General features: G+C 45.0%; 1 protein-coding gene across 1 annotated transcript; it reads right to left on the reverse strand.

Moving 5' to 3' along the window:
- Positions 1-340: 340 nt before the first annotated feature.
- On the reverse strand, positions 341-19,217 carry YWHAB (tyrosine 3-monooxygenase/tryptophan 5-monooxygenase activation protein beta). Its single transcript, XM_040981432.1, has 6 exons — positions 19,117-19,217; positions 7,724-8,026; positions 5,620-5,743; positions 3,711-3,874; positions 2,471-2,566; positions 341-2,203 (listed from the first exon to the last, which is right to left on the reverse strand). Exons 2-6 carry the CDS (start codon positions 8,015-8,017, stop codon positions 2,147-2,149), a joined length of 735 nt encoding a protein of 244 aa, XP_040837366.1. The 5' UTR covers positions 8,018-8,026; positions 19,117-19,217; the 3' UTR covers positions 341-2,146.
- Positions 19,218-19,760: the final 543 nt, after the last annotated feature.

Consider the following 19,760-nt stretch of genomic DNA (forward strand, 5'->3'; position numbering starts at 1 on the left):
GGAAGGTAGCAGGTGCTCTCAACAATTTGGGAAATTCAGGTTGTGTTCCAGGCTCCCAGCTTCAGCCTGGCCAGGGAAAGCTTTCTGCCTCTCGGGTAAAATAACTAAGCGTCCATACCAAATCTTGGAAGCCATGAAGACAACCTAACATCCTGTTGGTGTATCGTGGAAAGTGTGACCGCGCCAAGTAATGGGTTGCAAGAGGCAGTGTAGCTAGTGGCAATTTCCTTCCCCGATGATTTTAAAAGGAGGGAGTGAGCCAGAATCATTGTGATCAGAAGTTACCTAGTTCTGGTGCTGAAACAAAACGGTGGCGATACACATCAGTTCACAGGCAACCAACTGATAAAATTTTTTATTTCACTTTTGAATTTTTACACTTTTCCTGATTATTCCATGTGAGGTGAAACTAGAACTGTTTAAGAGACAAACACAAATCTAGTACATCAATAATTGGGGAGTTTTCTTTTTTCTTTTTGCTATACTATTTTCACAACCACAGGTGTGCTTGCTAGGCAATATAACCATCACAGAAGCAAACATTAGGCAGAATACTGGTAAGGAAAAAAAAAAATCAAAGCAAGAAAGAGCTACCAGATATACAGACAGGCTTGGTTCCACATTCACTACTGCATTTTCAAGCGCCAAAGTATTAACTGCACATTTTTGTTCAGCTGGAAAGGAGAGAAATTTTTTTTTTTTTTTTGGTTTGTTTTAATCAGTGCATGAGTTTCTTTTCTGATTCCAGCAGATGGACAAACAGAAGGACCTAGAGCTATGTGGAATGTCACAGGTGGATGGGGGGTGCTGTGAGACTGCAGAGCCTGGCTCCTCTGGCCTCCCCAATGCAGCGTCCATGCAACTTCCCTGTACTACCAAGTGGGTCTTTGTTCAAACCTGTCTGAGGACCGAGTCAGAGGTGCAGACAGGAACTACCAAGCGTTATCAGAGCTGGTTGCAATTCGGGGAGAAGTCATGGACACTGAAAAATACTTTGTGGATTCATAGCTTGATATGACTGAGAAATGGAGTCATGCTGGGAATGGAGGAAGACAGGGCTGTGGTGCCGGAAGCTCCTCGGAGCAAGGCTTGGCTCACCATCACCTCTCACCCTCTGCTCATTTGGTATTAAGAAGTGAACAGAAATGAAAAAAAAAATAGAACTCAGAAAGAATGTAAAAGGAAGCAGAAGGACGGAAGTTAAAGAGGGAGAATAGCAAGGTCAGCAGTCAAGAGAGGTAGGGGAAAGAGTGTTTCGATTTCAACATTTAAGTGAGCCCCCAACTGGGAAGACCCCACGGACTGAGGCCTCTTCCAGGGAAAGGCAATCTCTACAGAACAGTATTCCTAATCGTATCATCCAGGGAACAGGTAAGGCCATCCATAGGATACACGGCTTTTTTTTTCTTCTTATTTAGCTAAGTGGTTACAAGGAAAACAGATTCCACCATTTTTCTAAATGACAAATTGGTAACATATTGCTGTAGAAAAATGGGTTTAGTCATAGGAGTACTGGACCCTCTGCAATGTCACAACCCAGTTATTTGCCACAAAGAATTCCAATTCCAGGCTTTGAGTTTCCTCAGAGGATGACACTGTAGATATTTGTGGTCATGAACTTTTGAGACCAAACCAGTCAAGTGTCTATAAACCCTGAACAGGCAGAATTACTGTGAATTACCATCAAATTTGAATGCCAAATGGTGGGTGTCTCCAGCCAGGTTCTGGCATCACAATAAATTTCTACAACTTTCTGTACAACTTTACAATGGAATTGTGTTTGTGATCATTTTGTATCAGATTCAACTCTCCAAAAAGTTATGCATAATTCAGGTCTATTTTTTTTTCTACCAGTAAGAGTTCTGCTAAATTACAAAGCCCCATAATCACAGTGTTCAGTTTTTAAAAATTAAACACACAGTAATCCTGTCAATGTTAATCAAAATCAAAACTTCAGAATGCCGTGGCATTTATGTGACCGATCTGGATTTTAAGATACAAATATCAGTTGTTTATCCCATAGACCATTTCCGCTAGGCTGAGGCTGTGAAAATCGAAGTCGACGTACGATTTCTTCTTTGATCGCACAAGGGGATGTATGTGGGGGGTAGAGTGACACTGAGCAGATCACACAGCACGACACACACTAGTTCTCTCCCTCCCCAGCATCTCCTTCATCTCCCTGATTTTCCGACGTCCACAGCTGCAACAGAGAAACAAAAGCATGATATCATAATTAAAGTAGGGCTACAAGAACATAATCAGGGAGGTAATCTCAGTACGCATAACCTTATCTCACCAAATTATCCAAAATTCTTGCATTATGGCAATGATCACTGCAAGGTCAAAACTTGAACAGCCATTTACAACTAATGCAATAATTTAAAATTGTAACTATATTTAGCAGAGTATAATCCCTCTTGCAGATGACAAGGAAACAGCCTGGACACCCTCCCGAGATGGTACTCACAGTGAGATTGTCCCTGAGCAGCTGCATGATCAGGGTGCTGTCTTTGTATGACTCTTCATTCAGTGTATCCAGCTCGGCAATGGCTTCATCAAATGCCTACAACAAAGAGATGTTAGCAAAGCACTTAAGGGCAATCAGGCTATTACTCCCTTGTTGGCTAGTAGTTTCAGCAAACAAGCCATATGATAAAAGCACCAAATGAACAGACAAATATTTATAGAACTCTGCTGTACCTTTTAAGTAAGCAGTACTGCTGTTGGCCCTAGCACATTTACTCTAGGCAAATTCACAATTCTTTAACTACCAAAGACATCTCTAGTACCTTTATTTATTTGCCTTAATACTCAAAAAGTCTGATTACAAAGATTAAAGGAAGAACAGTGATGGGTTTCATCACTAAATCTAGTTTAAGTGATGGAATTCCAAGAATCCAGTGTGAATACTAAAAGACAACAAACACATAGAAAGAAGAGAGGTGGTAAACCAGGACGTAAATAACATGTGGTCTGGGCCAGCCGGTGGCCTACTGGCTAAAGTCCTCACCTTCAATGTGGTGGGATCCCATATGCTACTGGCTAAAGTCCTCACCTTCAATGTGGTGGGATCCCATATTCAATGTGGTGGGTTCTAATCCTGGCAGCTCCACTTCCCATACAGCGCCCTGCTTGTGGCTTGGGAAAGCAGTGGAGGACAGCCCAAAGCCTTGGGACCCTGCACCCGGGTAGGAGACCTAGGGAGACCTAGGGGAAGTTCCTGCCTCCTGGCTTCGGATCGGCACAGCACTGGCCATTGCACTCATTTGGGAAGTAAATCATTGGACAGAAGATCTTCCTCTCTTTCTCCTTCTCTCTGTATATCTGGCTTTGCAATAAAAATAAATGAATCTTAAAAAAAAATGTGGTCTGACTTTTTTTGGACTCATACAGCCAGACTCCAATCTTCATACAAGGATGATGAATAGTATCCCAGCCAAGGTTTGATGAGAAAATCAAACTATCCTCAACTGGAATTTCCTACAACTCCCTTTCCCTGAGAAATGTAAAAACAATCAAATGGAACAAAACAAACAAAAAGGAAACAAGAGGAAGTACTGAGAAAAAAAAGGAAAAGGAACAAACCCCCATTTCTCTCATAAAATAAATACTCTCACCCCCAGAAAACTTTCCAAGAAGTTCCAGTCTGCTCAGGAACAAAAGGAGGCCAGAGGGACACACAGCAGCTGTGTTAGGGTCTTTCTCACCGTTTTTGCCAAGCTGCAAGCCTTTTCAGGAGAGTTGAGGATCTCATAATAAAAGACTGAGAAGTTGAGCGCCAGCCCAAGTCGAATTGGGTGTGTGGGCTGCATTTCCTTCTTACTAATTTCAAATGCCTCCTGGTAAGCCTGCTGGGAGTTCGACACGGTGGCTATAACAAAGATGAAATAACGTTAAAACTGGAGTTATTTTGTAGGTTGCATTACACATTGAATTTATCTATTCTAGCAAAACTGGCCTCAGCAAATCATCAGTCACTTGTATCTCCACCACTCAATTACACATTGGGCAAGTGTTTATTCCTAAGCCAAGGACTACATTAAATGCTGGGGATGGGGAAGGAGAGAGAGCAAAGGCAATTATGGCAAAATCTACCAAAAACAGCTAGTAAGTCCAAGCATAACCTTTAATAAGATAGAATATGGACAACAATATGCTCTAGTGGGAAGATCCTGGGCTTTAGTCAGCTGATCTAAATTTCAATTCATCACTCTTACTCATCAACTACATGGTCTGGAGCAAGAAAAACCTCTGTGCTGGGCCAGGTGTTCAGCATCGCAGTCACCGTCAGAGGATCTGGGTTTGATTCTCAGCTCCACTCTTAACTTCCCACAAATGCACACTCTGGAGGCAGCAGCAATGACTCAAGAACTCCAGTTTCTACCACACATATGGGAAACCTGGATCGAGTTTTCAGTTCCTACCTTCCACACTGGCCCAGCCCTGGTCATTGAGGGCACTGGGGAGGGGGGAGTGAATCAAGATGTGGAAGCTCTCTTTACCTCTCTAATAACAAACACAAACCTAATCCTCCACAAAAGCTTTGCAAACTTTGGTTTCCTCAAAATTAAAACAAAAACAAAAACAAAACACGGGGGCAGACACCCATCTAAACTCCAAGTTGTATAAATAAGGAGACGTTAGTACACTTGTCACTAGGCATTTCCCTTATTCACAGGAAAATGCATTCAAGACCCTCAGTGGGGCCCGGCGGCGTGATCTAGTGGCTAAAGTCCTCGCCTTGAACACGCTAGGATCCCATATGGGCAGCTCCACTTCCCATCCAGCTCCCTGCTTGTGGCCTGGGAAAGCAGTCGAGGACGGCCCAAAGCCTTGGGACTCTGCACCCGGGTAGGAGACCTGGAAGAAGTTCCTGGATCCTGGCTTCGGATCAGCATAGCATTGGCCATTGCGCTCACTTGGGGAGTAAATCATGGGACGGAAGATCTTCCTCTCTGTCTCTCTTCCTCTCTGTCTATCTGACTTTCCAATAAATAAATAAATGTTTTAAAAAAAAGACCCTCAGTGGATGACTGAACTCTGTATACACACACAATTTTTGCCACACATATACAAATACTGATAACATTTAAAATAATTATAGAAATAATAAGGGAATGATTGTAACATATGAGAAATCTGCGCTTTGTAGCCATCAGTAATAAAGAGTTACCTGAACACAAGCACTGTGACACCACACCATTTTCTGATAACCAAGATGGCTGCCAAGCAACTAACACACAGTGGCCTGTACAGCAACAAAAGGCTGGACCAAGGAAAGATTCATGGGACCCAGAATTTGGTTCCGCGTCTCCAAATTATTTATTTCTGCCATCTTCCACTTAATGTTGCAGACTGGTCAACTGCAGGTCATGGAAACCACAGATAGGCAAGGTAGAGGCAGAACCACACTATCCCCAAGATACAGACTTCTTGGAATGCACCAGATCCCAGACTTCTGGTGAATTCCACACTCCTACCTGTACCTAGGAGACATTCTGAATCTAGTGATATTGTCATCTATGAAGAACACACACAATAAAAATTTGATGAAATCATTATGACGGAAGACCATTTCCACAATCAGTCAAATCTCATTTTTAAAATGTTACTTACTTTGCTTATTATCTCCAGATGCCACCTCAGAAAGATATCTAAAATAATCTCCTTTCATTTTCAAGTAGAACACTTTACTTTCTGGTTGTGTAGCATTGAGAATAAGGTATTTATCCAACAGTTCCTAAAAAAATCATTCACACTTATAAGAATTTAGAATTACTGACAAGATGTTAAAACTGTAGCTGAAATTCAAGATACAAACTATAATTCTAAACAAGCTTTTTTGAATATACATATATGTATAAAAAAAAACGCAAACATTTTTCATTCGAGCTACTGAACACTAGCCCAGGTCCCCCCAGCGGATGCCCGTTTTCTCCTGGGAAACGTCTTGTGGCCATCCGTAAGGGTTCAGCCACACCCTGGGATGCTTACGGAGGCCTTAAAATTGGTGATGCAAAAACTACACTAAAAATATGGAAAGGCTCCCAAAAGAAATCTGAATGAAAAAGGCAGTTTACAAATACTGGAAGAATCCTGTTTTAATGTTAATATACACATATGTGTACATGCACACAAACACATAGGGAAAACCTGGAAGGATTATGCTAATAACAGTTCTCTTTGTCATAGAATTTAAAAAAAAGTTTTGGTTTATATTCTTCTGCCACGCCCCCTTTGATGTAAGCTCGTACTTCCGTTACTAGAGGGAAAAATCCTTTCCATTAAAGGGAAGAAAAAGGTGGTAACAGCAAAACTGAAAAGGTCAGGACCAACCTGGGCAGCTGCTAACTATGTGCCCAACCTTGAACACATCCCCTCATGAGCTGAGCCCTCGGTCTCCCGGGCCATCCCACAGGGGAATCACAAACACAGCCCTCGGGCAGTGTTAAAGGCAAGTGAGCAGGTGGACCTCAAGTGTTTCACGTGTTGCCTGGCAGGGAGTAAGCACTCAAGGAGTAGGTAATACTATTATTGACAACAAATTCCTTTAAACATTTATGCTTACAACAAAAGTAGTTCTGAAGGAGTCCAAGCTTCGTATACAGAGCAATATTTTCGGAGAGTTGTTTTAGAATGTGGCATCCTGAAAAACTGGTTAAGAGGCAGTAAGTACCATGCTCTTCTTCACATTCTTTCAGATGCTCTTAAAAGCTGGTCTACATTTCAGGAATTATGGAACTTTCTTGCCTTTGGATGGCATGCCATACTTCATCTGAATACCAGATGTACCCAACATTCAGGAATTAGTGCACCATTAACAAACCCCCAAATTACCAACAGGCAACAAATTCAGTCCTGAAAATTAAACCGTAAGTCTAGTAAGCAGAGAAGCTGAATGCAAAGTTGTTAGATTTAATCATTCAAAGTGAGAAGACACAAGGGACAGCCATGGTCTGCATATTCCTTGCAGCCAGATGGGGATCAGAAGTGCTACCTAACGCACAACCATCTTGGTTTTCTAAAGAAAGGCATCATGGCCATCAATGTGGAGGCAGCCAGCCAGGGAACAAGCAAATCGACACATGGGAATGGACCCTTTTTCTCTTCAACACACTCCTCCAATCTTTTTTACCTGATTTCACTTGGAAGGAAAAAAAGGTCCCAGGGGCTCAGATTGTGGAGCAAAGACCCCAAGAGCTCATGATTTGCTCCAGCATATGCACCCTTCTAATCCCCACTTGCTGTGGCACAGTACATCAGAAATGGAGTGAAGGCTTGTGTGAGAACACTGGTGACAACAATCTCCCATCTGCTTTTGATTTGTTTCTGGAAGGCACCTTTCAGACAAAAACAGGCTTTTTGACGCTTGAGGGCATGACAGGGGAGGGGCCAAAAGGCAGATCAGAGCTGCCAAGGCAGCTGTCTGGCAACTCATTCCTGCTGAGACGCACACACAGAAGGTCTATCTGGGGCTACAGCCATGCAAAATCCTGTCTAGGTGGCCTCAATTTCTGAATAAAAGATGGTGGAATGCCCACTACATGTTCCCCTTTGACAGGACAGGAAAATACCCCAGAAGTGATGAACTAGCAAAAGGTCTGAAGAATCACGTGGTGTGTGTAAACAGTCACGGCTCTCTACTGCACTCAGAGCTGTCTGCGAGGGCACAAGTGCACGCGAGCAGTGTCCTGTCTGCAGCGGCAGCGCCGGCCCTTACCAGAACATCATTGCAGATGTCCTGCAGCTCCGCCTCGATCTTTTCACGGTACTCTTTGCCCATCTGCTGCTTCTTCTCGTTCCTCTCAGTCTTCTGTTCAATGCTGGAAATGACTCGCCAGGAAGAACGGCGGGCGCCTACCACGTTCTTGTAGGCAACAGAGAGCAGATTTCTCTCTTCATTGGACAGCTCATGCCCTTGTTCTGTAACCGCCTTCATGGCTGCAGCCATATCATCATAGCGCTCGGCCTGCTCGGCCAGTTTGGCTTTCTGTACCAGCTCACTTTTATCCATGGTAATTCCCTACAATAAGAGCAAGAAACAAGCAAGGAGAAAGCAAATGTCAGATTTCAGAGTCTAGGAAATGAATGCGTGAATCTTCTTCTGACCATTTAGCGTCTAGTGCCAAAGGCTACCAACATGCTTTCTTTTTAAAAATTTATTTATTTTTATTACAAAGTCAGATGTACAGAGAGGAGAAGAGACAGAGAGAAAGAACTTCCATCCGATGATTCACTCCCCAAATGAGCGCAATGGCGGGCACTGCGCCGATCTGAAGCCAGGAGCGAGGAACCTCTTCCATGTCTCCCACGTGGGTGCGGGGTCCCAAAGCTTTGAGCCATCCTCGACTGCTTTCCCAGGCCACAGGCAGGGACCTAAATGGAAAGTGGAGCTGCCGGGATTAGAACCGGTGCCTATATGGGATCCTGGCGTGTTCAAGGCGAGGACTGTGACTGCTAGGCCACGCCACTGGGCCCAACATGCTTTTACTACATCTTTTCACCATTGGGGTGAAGTGCAGGTGCGTCCACAACTCTCCCTTCTCTGGAGACAAAGCCATGGAGGTTGGGGGCGAGGGAGACATCCTGAGATAAGGCACAATTCAAGTTTAAGTGTATTATTATTTTTTAAAAATTTATTTCTATTGGAAATACAGATCTACAGAGAGAATAAGAGACAGAGAGATCTTTCATCTACTGGTTCACTCCCCAGATGATCACAACCACCAGAGCTGAGCCAATCTGAAGCCAGGAGCCAGGAGTTTCTTTCAGGTCTCCCACACAGGTACAGGGTCCCAAGGCTTTGGGCCATCATTAACTGCCTCCCCAGGTCCTAAGCATGTAGCTGGGTGGGAAGTGGAGCAGCTGGGACACAAACAGGCGCCATATGAGATCCTGGCATTTAGAAGTGGAGGATTAACCAACTGAGCCGTTGTGCTGGGCCCTAAGACTATTAGATTTCACAGTTTTTAAAAATTTCTTCCACTACCACACTGTTTAGCAACTACTTATTTATCGGTTTATGCTAAATATTGTCCTTTACTTTTCTGGTAATTTTTCTTTCCTTTTTGAAAAAAATCTCAGTGCAACTCTCTGTAATACCAGAAACCCTGTCTTCACACTGTCCTTTTTTGACCAAATCTCTTTTCCCCATACTGTAGGAGAAAAAGGTTTAAATGACCTATTTGACAGTGTCTACCACGCAGTAGGTACCTGAAAAATAGGAGCTACTACTATCGTGCCATCTACTGTCTAATTTGCTCCAAGGACAAACTGTAGAAGAAAGGGTAAAACTAAAGGCAGGCAGAGTTGGCTCTAGCCAGCACTAACTCTGCTTCGCCTTGCATGCACTGGGATTCCACATGGGCGCCACTTCTAATCCCGGCAGCCCCACTTACCATCAAGCTCTCTGCTTGTGGCCTGAAAAAGCAGTCAAGGACGGCCCAAAGCCTCGGGACCCTGCATCCATGTGGCAGACTCAGAAGAAGCTCCTGGTTTCGGAATGGTGAAGCTCTGGCCATTGCAGCCGCTTGGGGAATGAATCATTGGATAGAAGATCTTCCTCTCTGTCTCTCCTCCTCCCTGTATATCTGACTTTCCAATAAAAATAAATCTTTAAAACTAAATAAATAAATTAAAAAATTTTAAAAGCCAACCTATTTTCCAAAATAAAATAGAATTTTTCTGGCTTGAGGCCACTTATTCCATATTTCCTTGGGATCTCCCTAAGAGGTCCTAGTGATTCCATATGATCAAATCCATCTTTTAAACATGTGTTCACTTATATATCTGTTCCAAAAATTTTAATCACAGAGAGGAGAAACAACAGTCAATGAACAAAATTCACAGCTAAAGGTCCTGATGCCTACTGCTTACATAAGTTTTGATTTATGTAACATGGATTTTGAAGCAGCTAGACCAATTTCAACAGGAAATAGGTTACACAATACCCAGCAGTCTGGAGGCAGCAGACAAGGGAGAAATGAAATTGTTACTATTTCTACATCTACAATAAATCTCCTACCCATAATCTTTCTAGACTTCAACTAGCCCCCCTTCATGTCTTTGTTATCAGAGCTATACCAGGTCACTTCCTGCTCAATGTTAAAAATTTCCCACTGTAGCACAGCAGGATCAGATTTCCTCCTGTCAGGCAGAGTTGGCAGCCCATCTTGGACTTGACCATATTATGTGCACTATGCCCAGTAAATCACCCCTCTCTCCAGCACTGCCTTCCCATTCCCTCTGCACACACTCTCCAGAGCATGGCTCCTGTACTAACCCCTCCGCACAGCTTTTTCTAAGCTGTCAGGATGAGTCACGTAATGTGACAGCCACTAGCCACATGTGGCTACCCACCTGCAGTGTGGCTAGGGATGTCCATTAAAACAATAGTTTAGAAATAATGGGTTAAGTAAAAAAGTAAATAAAATTGCACTTTAAAAAATTTATTTATTTTGATTGGAAAGGTAGATTTACAGAAAGAAGGAAACAGATAGATCTTTTAGCCCTTGCTTCAGTCCCCAAATGGCTGCAACGGCCAGAGCTGAACCCATCTGAAGCCAGGAAGCTCTTCCCAAGGCTTTGGGCCATTTTCTGCTGTTTCCCCAGGCCACAATCAGGGAACTGGATGGGAAGTGGGGCTGCTGGGATTAGAACTGGCACCCATGTTGGATCCTGGCGCTTGGTATTGATTTCACTCTTTGAATTGCAGCTGCTCTGCTCCCAATTCAGCTCCCTGTTAGGACACCTGGGAAAGCAGTAGAGGATGGCCAAAGTTCTTGGGTTCCTACACCCATGTGGGATACTAGAAGTCGTTGCTGGCTCCTGCTTTCAACTTAGCTCTCTGGGGCCCTCTACTGGGGACCAGGAATCAAGGTGTGACAACCATGCCAAGAATCTGGACACAGAGGATACAGAAGCAAGATGAACCAACTTGGACATTGTGCGTTATCCTGGGCAACATACACTATACTTTTTGCAGGGCAAGCAGGCAGATGAAAGTTGCTAGTTAACTAAACAATAGTATACAAGCTACTCTAACCATAGGTCACAAGGGATTTGGAAAACAATCACCAAGTCTCGGGCAACAGGCTAAGTAAACATGAGTTACAGGAACCAATACCGGTAAACAAACAGATCTAACTAGAAAAGGAATCTAACAGAACTTTGTATTCAGATACATTTTGGCCACAATCACTAAAAAAAAAGGGGGGGGAGGGGGAAGATGTTGAAGATGCCTCGCGCCTCCTCAGGCATCCTTAGCCAGCAAGGCAGCCTGCAATCTCAAAAGTCTGCTCTCTGCTTTCTCAGTCTGCTGACAATGTCTGAGATCGGGGTCCCCAGGGCATCTGGGGTCCAGGTCAGAGGGCAAATCTCCACACTCAGCCATTGCAGTCATCTGAGGAGTGAACCGGCAGACTGGAGATCTATCATTCGCTCTCTTTATGCCTCTCCATCTCTTTTAATTCTGGGTATGACATGTCCTATGATCCCATGTTCAAACACGCCTGTCACAAGGTACATGGTCTCTTAATGCCACTGCATGGGTACAGATCACAAGAATTAGACCAATTAGTAGTTTCCTATGTGTGTACCCTCAAAAAAAAAAAAAGTACACTTGTTTCACAGTTAATGCTTCAAACTGCAGCAAGCACAAGAACCATGCTCAAACAAGTATGTTCAGCTTTTCAACAATTATTGAAAGAACACAGGCTACCTATCCAGGATGGAGTAGAAAGCCAAGCACAATGTGCCAGAGTAACTACCAGAGCCCGTGAAACACCAGTCTTTCAGTGAAACTCCACCTCAGAGTTGCTGTAAACAGGGGAGGCAAGGAAGAACAGTAACTGCAGAAATCCTTCCTCTAAAATGCACTGTGCAAAGCCAGATTTGAGGCACTATTATTCTTCTCATAACATATACACATTACTGTTTTAGCTACAAAATGTGACTCTGGCATGTAAAAGACACAATATCCAGTGGGAAAAAAAAAGCAAAAGATTCATTTTATACAGGATGTGAATTTTATAATGTTAACATTCCTAGATAAGACTCCACCCCTCAAATGAACTCATGGACACCCATGCCTTTTATTACGTAGTTCCTCACTGAATTTCTAGACTACATGTAGTGATGGCTTGTCCGGAAAAACCCTTCCTTTCAGTCTTTGCGCAATGTAGAGTCTATCTACGTGCTACAGTCCCATCATCAGTTGTGGGACCAACCCAGTAGGGCTGAGAACACAGGCAAGAAGCAATCTTGAGGCACAGTGGGTTAAGCTGCTGCCCATGTCTGCATCCCACTTGAGGGTATGTCTTGTGTCCTAGCTGCTCATTTTGCACCAGCTCTGTTAACGTACCAGGGAGGACAGCAGGAAATCGCCTGAGTGCTTTGGCATCTGCTGCTCATATGTGTGAGACTGGGATGGAGTTCTGGAATCCCTGTTTTGACCTTCCCCAGCCACAATCATTGTAGCCATCTGGGAAGTGAACAAGCAAGATACATGATCTCTAACACTGCCTTTCAAATAAATAAAATCAAAGAAAGAAGAAAGAAGGAAAAAAAGGTAGGCAGGCAGGCAACTTCACTGAGGTCACAGGGTCTAATCCTGCAGTAAGCTAAGTCCCTTATGCTGGGCCTATTTCAGGACGACACAGCCAAGCTTAATAGTTCTCCAGCACACTCATGTTGATGACTGGTGTCAACTGTTTCAAGTTATAAGAGCTGCACTTTAGAGAGTAGGAAGCATTTACTAGTAACAGCTTAGTAAAAGATTGGAAACAATCTGAATGTGCAACAATGAAAAATGATGGAGATATACACGGTGTATATATGCACATGACTGTGTGATCAGGCCAGGTGCCATGGCTCAGTGGTTAAATCCCCATCTTGCATGCGCTGGGATCCCATACAGGAGCTGTTCATATTCCGGCTGCTTCACTTCGCATCCAGCTCCCTGCCTGTGGCCTGGGAAAGCAGCAGAGGATGGCCCAAGGCCTTGGGACCCTGCACCTGCATGGGAGACCTGGAGGGAGTTCCTGGCTCCTGGTTTCGGACTGGCACAGCACCAGCCGCTGCAGTTACTTGGGGAGTGAACTGTCAGACAGGAGATCTTCCTTTCTGTCTCTCCTCCTCTCTGTATATCTGACTTTGCAATAAAAATAAATAATTCTTAAAAAAAAAAAAAAAACTGTGCAGGAAAACTACAACCAGAAGGCTCACAGTGGTGCTCTCCCCACTTACAATTCTCATTTCTTACTCTTTGTGAATACTCTTCCTGTATGAATTACCATTTTCTGGCACTTTGCCCTATGTCTTCCCATTTGAAATACAAACCAGGCACAGGACCCAGACTAAAGTACCTCCTCTTCGTAGTTATGTGAGAACATGACCTGCAGTAGGAACCAGGAGCCAAAACAGTTTGTATTTTTAATTTGGGAAAAAAAGTTTATTTTCGAATAAAACTGTACTTCTTTTATTCTTTATTTGAAAGGTAGGAAGACAGGGAGGAGGGAGAATATGAATGTGCATCTTCCATTCACTGAAATGCCTGCAGCAGCCAGGGTGAGGCCAGTCTAAATCCAGGAGATATTCACAAAAGGAGACCTCCTTCAGACTAATGGAACTCTAAATCAGTATCTAAGAATCAGCCTAGGCCTCCATCTCAATTCTCTGTGAGAATCCTGAAAAGGCCTTTTCCAACGGCCAAGGCACATATCCAGACAAGAGATGGCCACTGACTGCTGATCTCTATCAAAAGAGTCTTGCAGAGGAAGAAAAATTGCAAATGACAGCTATAACTTTCAGCTGCTTTATTTTTTAGGAAAGCAGCACAATTCTAAAATAATGTTTAATCAACTCTAATAATTTGTTAGGAAGTTAAACTAAGAGTACCGCTGTCTATCATGTCAAGAATTACCTAAGTCCTGTGCATGGGATAGAAACCCCATGCACACCAAAGCTGGATTTCCTCAGGGAAATTAAAGCATTTCTCCCATATCTCAACTTTCTCAATCTGTTTCTTTGGTGTTATGAGGAGACATCATTATTCTTAACATTCACTTAACAAGACTTCAGTGTATATAATCTAATGCATGTTGAAATAACTGTAAAATAAAAATGTCAGTTATTTTTAAGAACTCTTTGAATTATTCACTTTTCTTAAAAGATTTTAAAAATTCTTATTGGAAAGTCAAATTTCCAAAGAGGAGACAGAAAGATCTTCTATTCACTGGTTCACTCCCCAAGTGGCCAGCAACAGCTGGAGCTGAGCCGATCTGAAGTCAGGAGCCAGGAGATTCTTCCAGGTCTCTCATGTGGGTGCAAGGTCCCAAGGCTTTGGGCTGTCCTCAACTTTTCTCCCAGGCCACAAGCAGGGAGCTGGATGGGAAGTGGGGCTGCTGGGATTAGAACAGGCTCCTAAATGGGAATCCCGGCGCGTTCAAGGTGAGTACTTTAGTCATTAGGCTACCGTGCCAAGCCCTGGATTATTCACTGCTAAAGTATAAAACAAAATGTGAGTATTTTAAAAACAGGCAAGCTTCTTTTGGTGCAGAAATTTTTAAAAATAATTCATGTACAATTTAGTATACATCTCCCATAAGCCTCTGGAGGATCCTTCATATGCATACATTTGTGGATTACAATGCTTCCTCCTTGGGAAAGCAACCAGCTAAAATTACAGCTAGATTTAATGTAAAAGTAGGCAGGTTCTGACTCATGATATGGGATGCTACGGCTCTGTGCAGAAGGGGAACTCCAGGTGGTGAAAGGAACAAGAGGAATCCAAGGTAAAAGTAGACAGAGACAAGAACAGTCCACCCAGAGAGGAGAAACTGGTACCTAAAAACAACAAAAACACTAGAGGAAAATCCTAGGCCTGATTCAGTAAGAAGGCATTCACAGATGCACCGCTCCACACTGAGCGCCCACAGCTCCCTAGGTATGAGTCCTGGCTCCAGAGTCAATGCTGAAGGAGAAACAGAACAACCTCCTGCAGAGCAACCGAGCAAGTCTGTGGACCAGGTGGCCAGTGGGTGTCAACCAGAAAAAATTAAGTACTCCCGCCTCTCACAAGAAAACTACGCACTGAGAGGCGCCCACTCTAAAATGTCTGTGCTATTCTACACACAACATACAGAAATACATGTGGTTTTATTTTGGACTATTTGAACTGGTCACTAGTAGTACGTCCAGTAGGTACTGAACTGTGGAGGAAAACTCCACCTGTCCTAGACAATGCCTTTCCTTTCTACATCAGTTGTGGAACATTACTACTAATCATACTCAATTAACTAAGACTGAGTAACTTAAAAATAACGATGTCATTGCTGAAGGTCACAGAATGTGAATCAATGGCAGCTGAAACAGTAAATTGATCTCTTGGCTTTAAATGATCAAACAAAAAATGTATCCAAACCCCGATGTCTACAGACAGCCCAATGGATGGACCTCATGAACTGGTTTCAAATGTTTGGGACCCCTTAGTTTGAACCACACACTGCTTAATAAGCAAGTATGTTGGCACAAAACAGAGCCCCATCCCTGCACTAAGTGCTAACAAAGGGCAGCCACAGTATATTCTACACACAAGTTATCTAACACATGGCCAAAACCCAAAGTACACCTACTTATACTTACCTCATTGCTTTTAAATCTAGGCTGTTTTCTTTGTAAAAGGATTTGAAAAAGAAAAAGAGGCAGATCTTTCATCCACTGGTTCACTCAAAAAAAAAAAAAAAAAAAAAAAAAAAAAAACTCCTGCTGAAGCCAGGAGCGATTTTCAGCTGCTTTCCCAGGCCATTAACAGAGCGCTGCATTGGAAGGGGAGCAGTTGGATGTGAAGTGGTACTCACAGGATGCCAGCCCCTAGGCTGCTTCAAGACAAGTGTGTTCTGAGCCCTGCGTGATGGCTCAGTGGCTAAAACCTCACTTTGGATGCCACACAGGTGCCAGTTCTGTCCTGGTTGCTCCACTTCCCATCCAGCTCCATGCTTGTGGCCTGGGAAAGAAGTAGAGGATGGCCCAAAGCCTTGGGATCCGGCACCTGCACAGGAGACCTGGGAGAAGCTCCTTCCTTCAGGTCAGCTCAGTTCTGCCTATTGCAGCTACCTGTGGAGTGAACCAGCAGATGAAGATCTTTCTGTAAATCTGATCTACATTTCCAAGAAAAATAAACATCAACAAAAACAATTTCTCTACACCAATAAATTCCCTCATTTCCGGCAAAGTATAAATAATCTAAGAATTATAGAAAAATGTAAGTAAATAGTAATGATAGTCACACTCAAATTAATTTCGATGAAGAATCGAACCAGGAACTATTCCTGCCCCCCCATGAACCAAAAAAACTGGGTTCTTCCCCAGCTCGCAGCCTGACGCAGCAGCATCCCTACAGCTCGAAGGGGGACACTCCCAACAAATCACATCATGCCCCTTCTGAGATAGCTACAACTTAACTTTAAAGACACAGGACATACTTAAAGAAAAACTCAGGACCAAACGGGGTCTGTGTAAGTGACACACATGTTTTGTTCTCTGCTAAGTAGACATCCCCTATCCACCAGCACATCACTCGGGCCTACTTCCTGACTTCAGCACTTGCCCTGTGCTACATGTGGAAGAGGTCTTCAGAAAATTATTCCTCTTGTGCCTAATTTCCTGATCCTGTAAAACGAGGCCAACAGTATTTACCTCTCACTAGTTGCTATGAAGGCTGATTATAAAGACCAAATCGTGGCACAAAGTAAATGTTTTAAGGGGCAGCTATTATTGTATTACACTAACTAATTGCTTGATGCCACTTCCTCAAGTGGTAGATAAATCAAAAGTAGGTATAGTCTATAGACTTGCGTGCACTATATAGCATATATGCTGTGCCTGACCTATATGTGTACTTATTCATGTAAGTACCACATACAAGTGCACATGGCCAGAAAATCTTATCACCTTCTGTATCCCAGATGCTAATTTTAATTACTGAGTTGTCATAACATATCAAAAACTACATCACCATTTGCACTATGTAAATGAGAAAATGACACAGTGAATCTGCTATACACAAAATAGTTCTGTAACACCATACCATTTTTTGAAAGCAACATAGCATAAAGCAGGGTTGGGTCTCTCCAGAATGTAACTGCAGAAAAAACAAATTGTGACCAAAAAAAAAAAAAAGTACAATCTCATATTTAAAAATGTACAGTTTGCAAAAAGGCTTCCTGACCAGCCCCAAAATAGGAAAAACAAGAATCAGAGATGGATGAAAATGCTGCAGCCCGGCCTGGAGCACATCTACCTGATTCCAACTTCACTGCCCTTTCCACTTGTGCCCACAGCCAAACAAGCAAGATGCACGTTTCACAGCAGATCCACCCCCTGAAGACTCCCTCTAGGGACCTGGCACCAGGGGAGTTTGCTCAGCCTGCTTTCCTAAGGGCCGCCTCCCCAATCTATAAGCTCCAATTCTAAAATGGCTTCAACTTCATACATGCACTGCACGACGGGAAACACACACAAGATTATAGGGTGAGAGGTATGCTCCAGGGGCCGACAGTCCATAAATATTTGTTAATGGTGAATAAGGATATTCAGTCTGAAACAAGGTGTGTGGTCTAGGCCAGATCACCTTTTCCTCACACAGACTTCATTTGTAAGATGTGTGGCTGACTTCTCTCTGTGGAAATAACTCGGCAGCTGCTACTGGGATTTGCAGTCACCCATTTTGAAGACTGGGCTTAAAATTCCAACTTGGATCCACTAAAATTGACAGGTTTTCATACTCACCATACTATTCGCTGCTAAAGACATGGATTCTTCTCCCCCCCAAAAAAAAGCAGTTGCCAGATAACCAAAATATCCTTAAGAAAGAAATGAGTGAATTTCAAGAAGAAACTCACTAGCAATCAAGCGATATTTCTAACCTACATTTCCAAGAGGAAAATGCTAGAAATTCAGCAGCCACGTGTCCATGTCTATAAACTGCACCATGTAGGTGACTTCATAGGAACAATTTAGACCAAGGAGTGAAGGAAATCTTCAGGCTCCCCCAAGAGCTTCTTCCCTTGGCCACTAGGGCTCTGGGGAGATGGGGGGCTCCCACCTGGGGGTCAGCTGACTTCATATTCTATGCTCCTAATATCATCCTGCCAAATTCCATCTCCCACAGAAGGCTAGGCAAACCAGAGCCTGCGGCTGCCTAGCCTTGCCAAAGAGAAATGCAGGAGAGACAAGGATAACAGGAGTGCATCTTCACGCAAAAGGTTGGCAAATTGCCTCTGCTGAGGCTGTCTCCTTTGAAAACTCCGTTACCCGTCCAGTTCTGCATTTGCAGCAGACACGAATGAACTGAGCTTCTGACAAGGGGTCCAAACCATCTTCACACCTTCCTTTTCCGACCCGCGCCCCCACCACTCACCAGGGAGGCCACCGGACAAATTCTAGCTGAAACAAACAAACAAAACGTGCTCACACGCACACACAGTAAGGGGGAACCCGGGGCTGAGGACACAAAAGATTCAGGCAGATCAACGACAGCCAATGCCGCTAGAAAAGATTCCGAAATGCTAGCCTCCCTCCTGAATGGGAAATCGGATTCAATAAATATATTTTCCTGATTCCAAGCTCCGACCCCAGATTCGCAGGGAACCGGGGCTCCACCACGTTCCGTTCCCAGAGGAAGAGGATGAGATGGCTTTCCTGCTAAACGGTAGGGTGGGGGTTCTCCACGCCGCCTTCCAAGGTTAAACCCCTTACTCATTGCGGGGACAGAGGAGCTCCAGAACTCGCCAGGAGCTTACAATATTTCGTGCCTGGAACCCGGAAAGCCTCGGGGCCCGGCTGGTGGGGCTGAACAGAGATGGTGGTGCTCGGCGACCGGGGCGCGGGGGATCCAAGCCGAGCTCGGAGAGTGGGCGCGGGGCCCCTGACTCCGCCCGCCCGCCCGACCGGCCAGCCGCGGGGCCCGGCCCCGGAAACAGGGAGGAGCCGCGGCGAGGCCGGGCCCGCGCCCCGGACGACCGCGCGGGACGCGGTCAGCCGCTACCCCGCCGGGCCGCCGCCGCCTCGCGGGTCCAGCGGGACCTCGATGTGGGGGCCCCACGCCGCACTCACCGGGGGCTAAGATGCTTCCGAGCGGAGCTCCGCGAGCGGCGACTGCTTCCTTCCCAGGCCTGCGTCTCAGGCGGCGGCAGCAGCAGCAATAGCAGCAGCAAGGGCGGCTGCAGGCACTGCAGAGGCGGCGGCTCCCCGGGCTCCGGAGTCGGCGGCGGCGGCGGCGGCGGAGGCGGTGGCGGCAGCTCCACTTCCGCTCCGGCCACCACTTCCGCTCGGGCTCAAGCTCCGCCCCGCCCCTCGCCGTCTTCTCATTGGGCCAGCGAGGCACGGGGTTGCCTCGGCCGCCCCAGAGGGGCGCTGACGGAAGGGAGGAGGAAGAAGAAGAGCCCAGGGGCAGGGTTGTCGCGGTCCGGGGAGGGCGTGGGGCCGGCAGAGGTAGCCGGAGGGCGGCGGGCGAAGGGGAAGGAAGTGGGCGGGGCCGCGGGAAGAGGTGGGAGAGAAGGTCGAAGAAATGGGATGTGTGGGAATCAGGAAGAGATGTTTGTGGGGTGCGGAGTCCCCCTCTGGGCCCAGGTCAGGGGCTGGACCGAATAAGTCACTGAGATTTCTAGGGTGTAGGCCCCCCACTTCACCCCAGAAGTTACGGTTACGGGTGTTTTGAGCCATGAGTCCTACCCTTTAGTTGTGTGCTTTGGGGAATA

The sequence above is a fragment of the Ochotona curzoniae genome, unplaced genomic scaffold, assembly GCF_017591425.1.
Source record: "Ochotona curzoniae isolate NIBS_2020 unplaced genomic scaffold, NIBS_Ocur_1.0 contig_3520, whole genome shotgun sequence".
Classification (NCBI taxonomy): Eukaryota; Metazoa; Chordata; class Mammalia; order Lagomorpha; family Ochotonidae; genus Ochotona; species Ochotona curzoniae.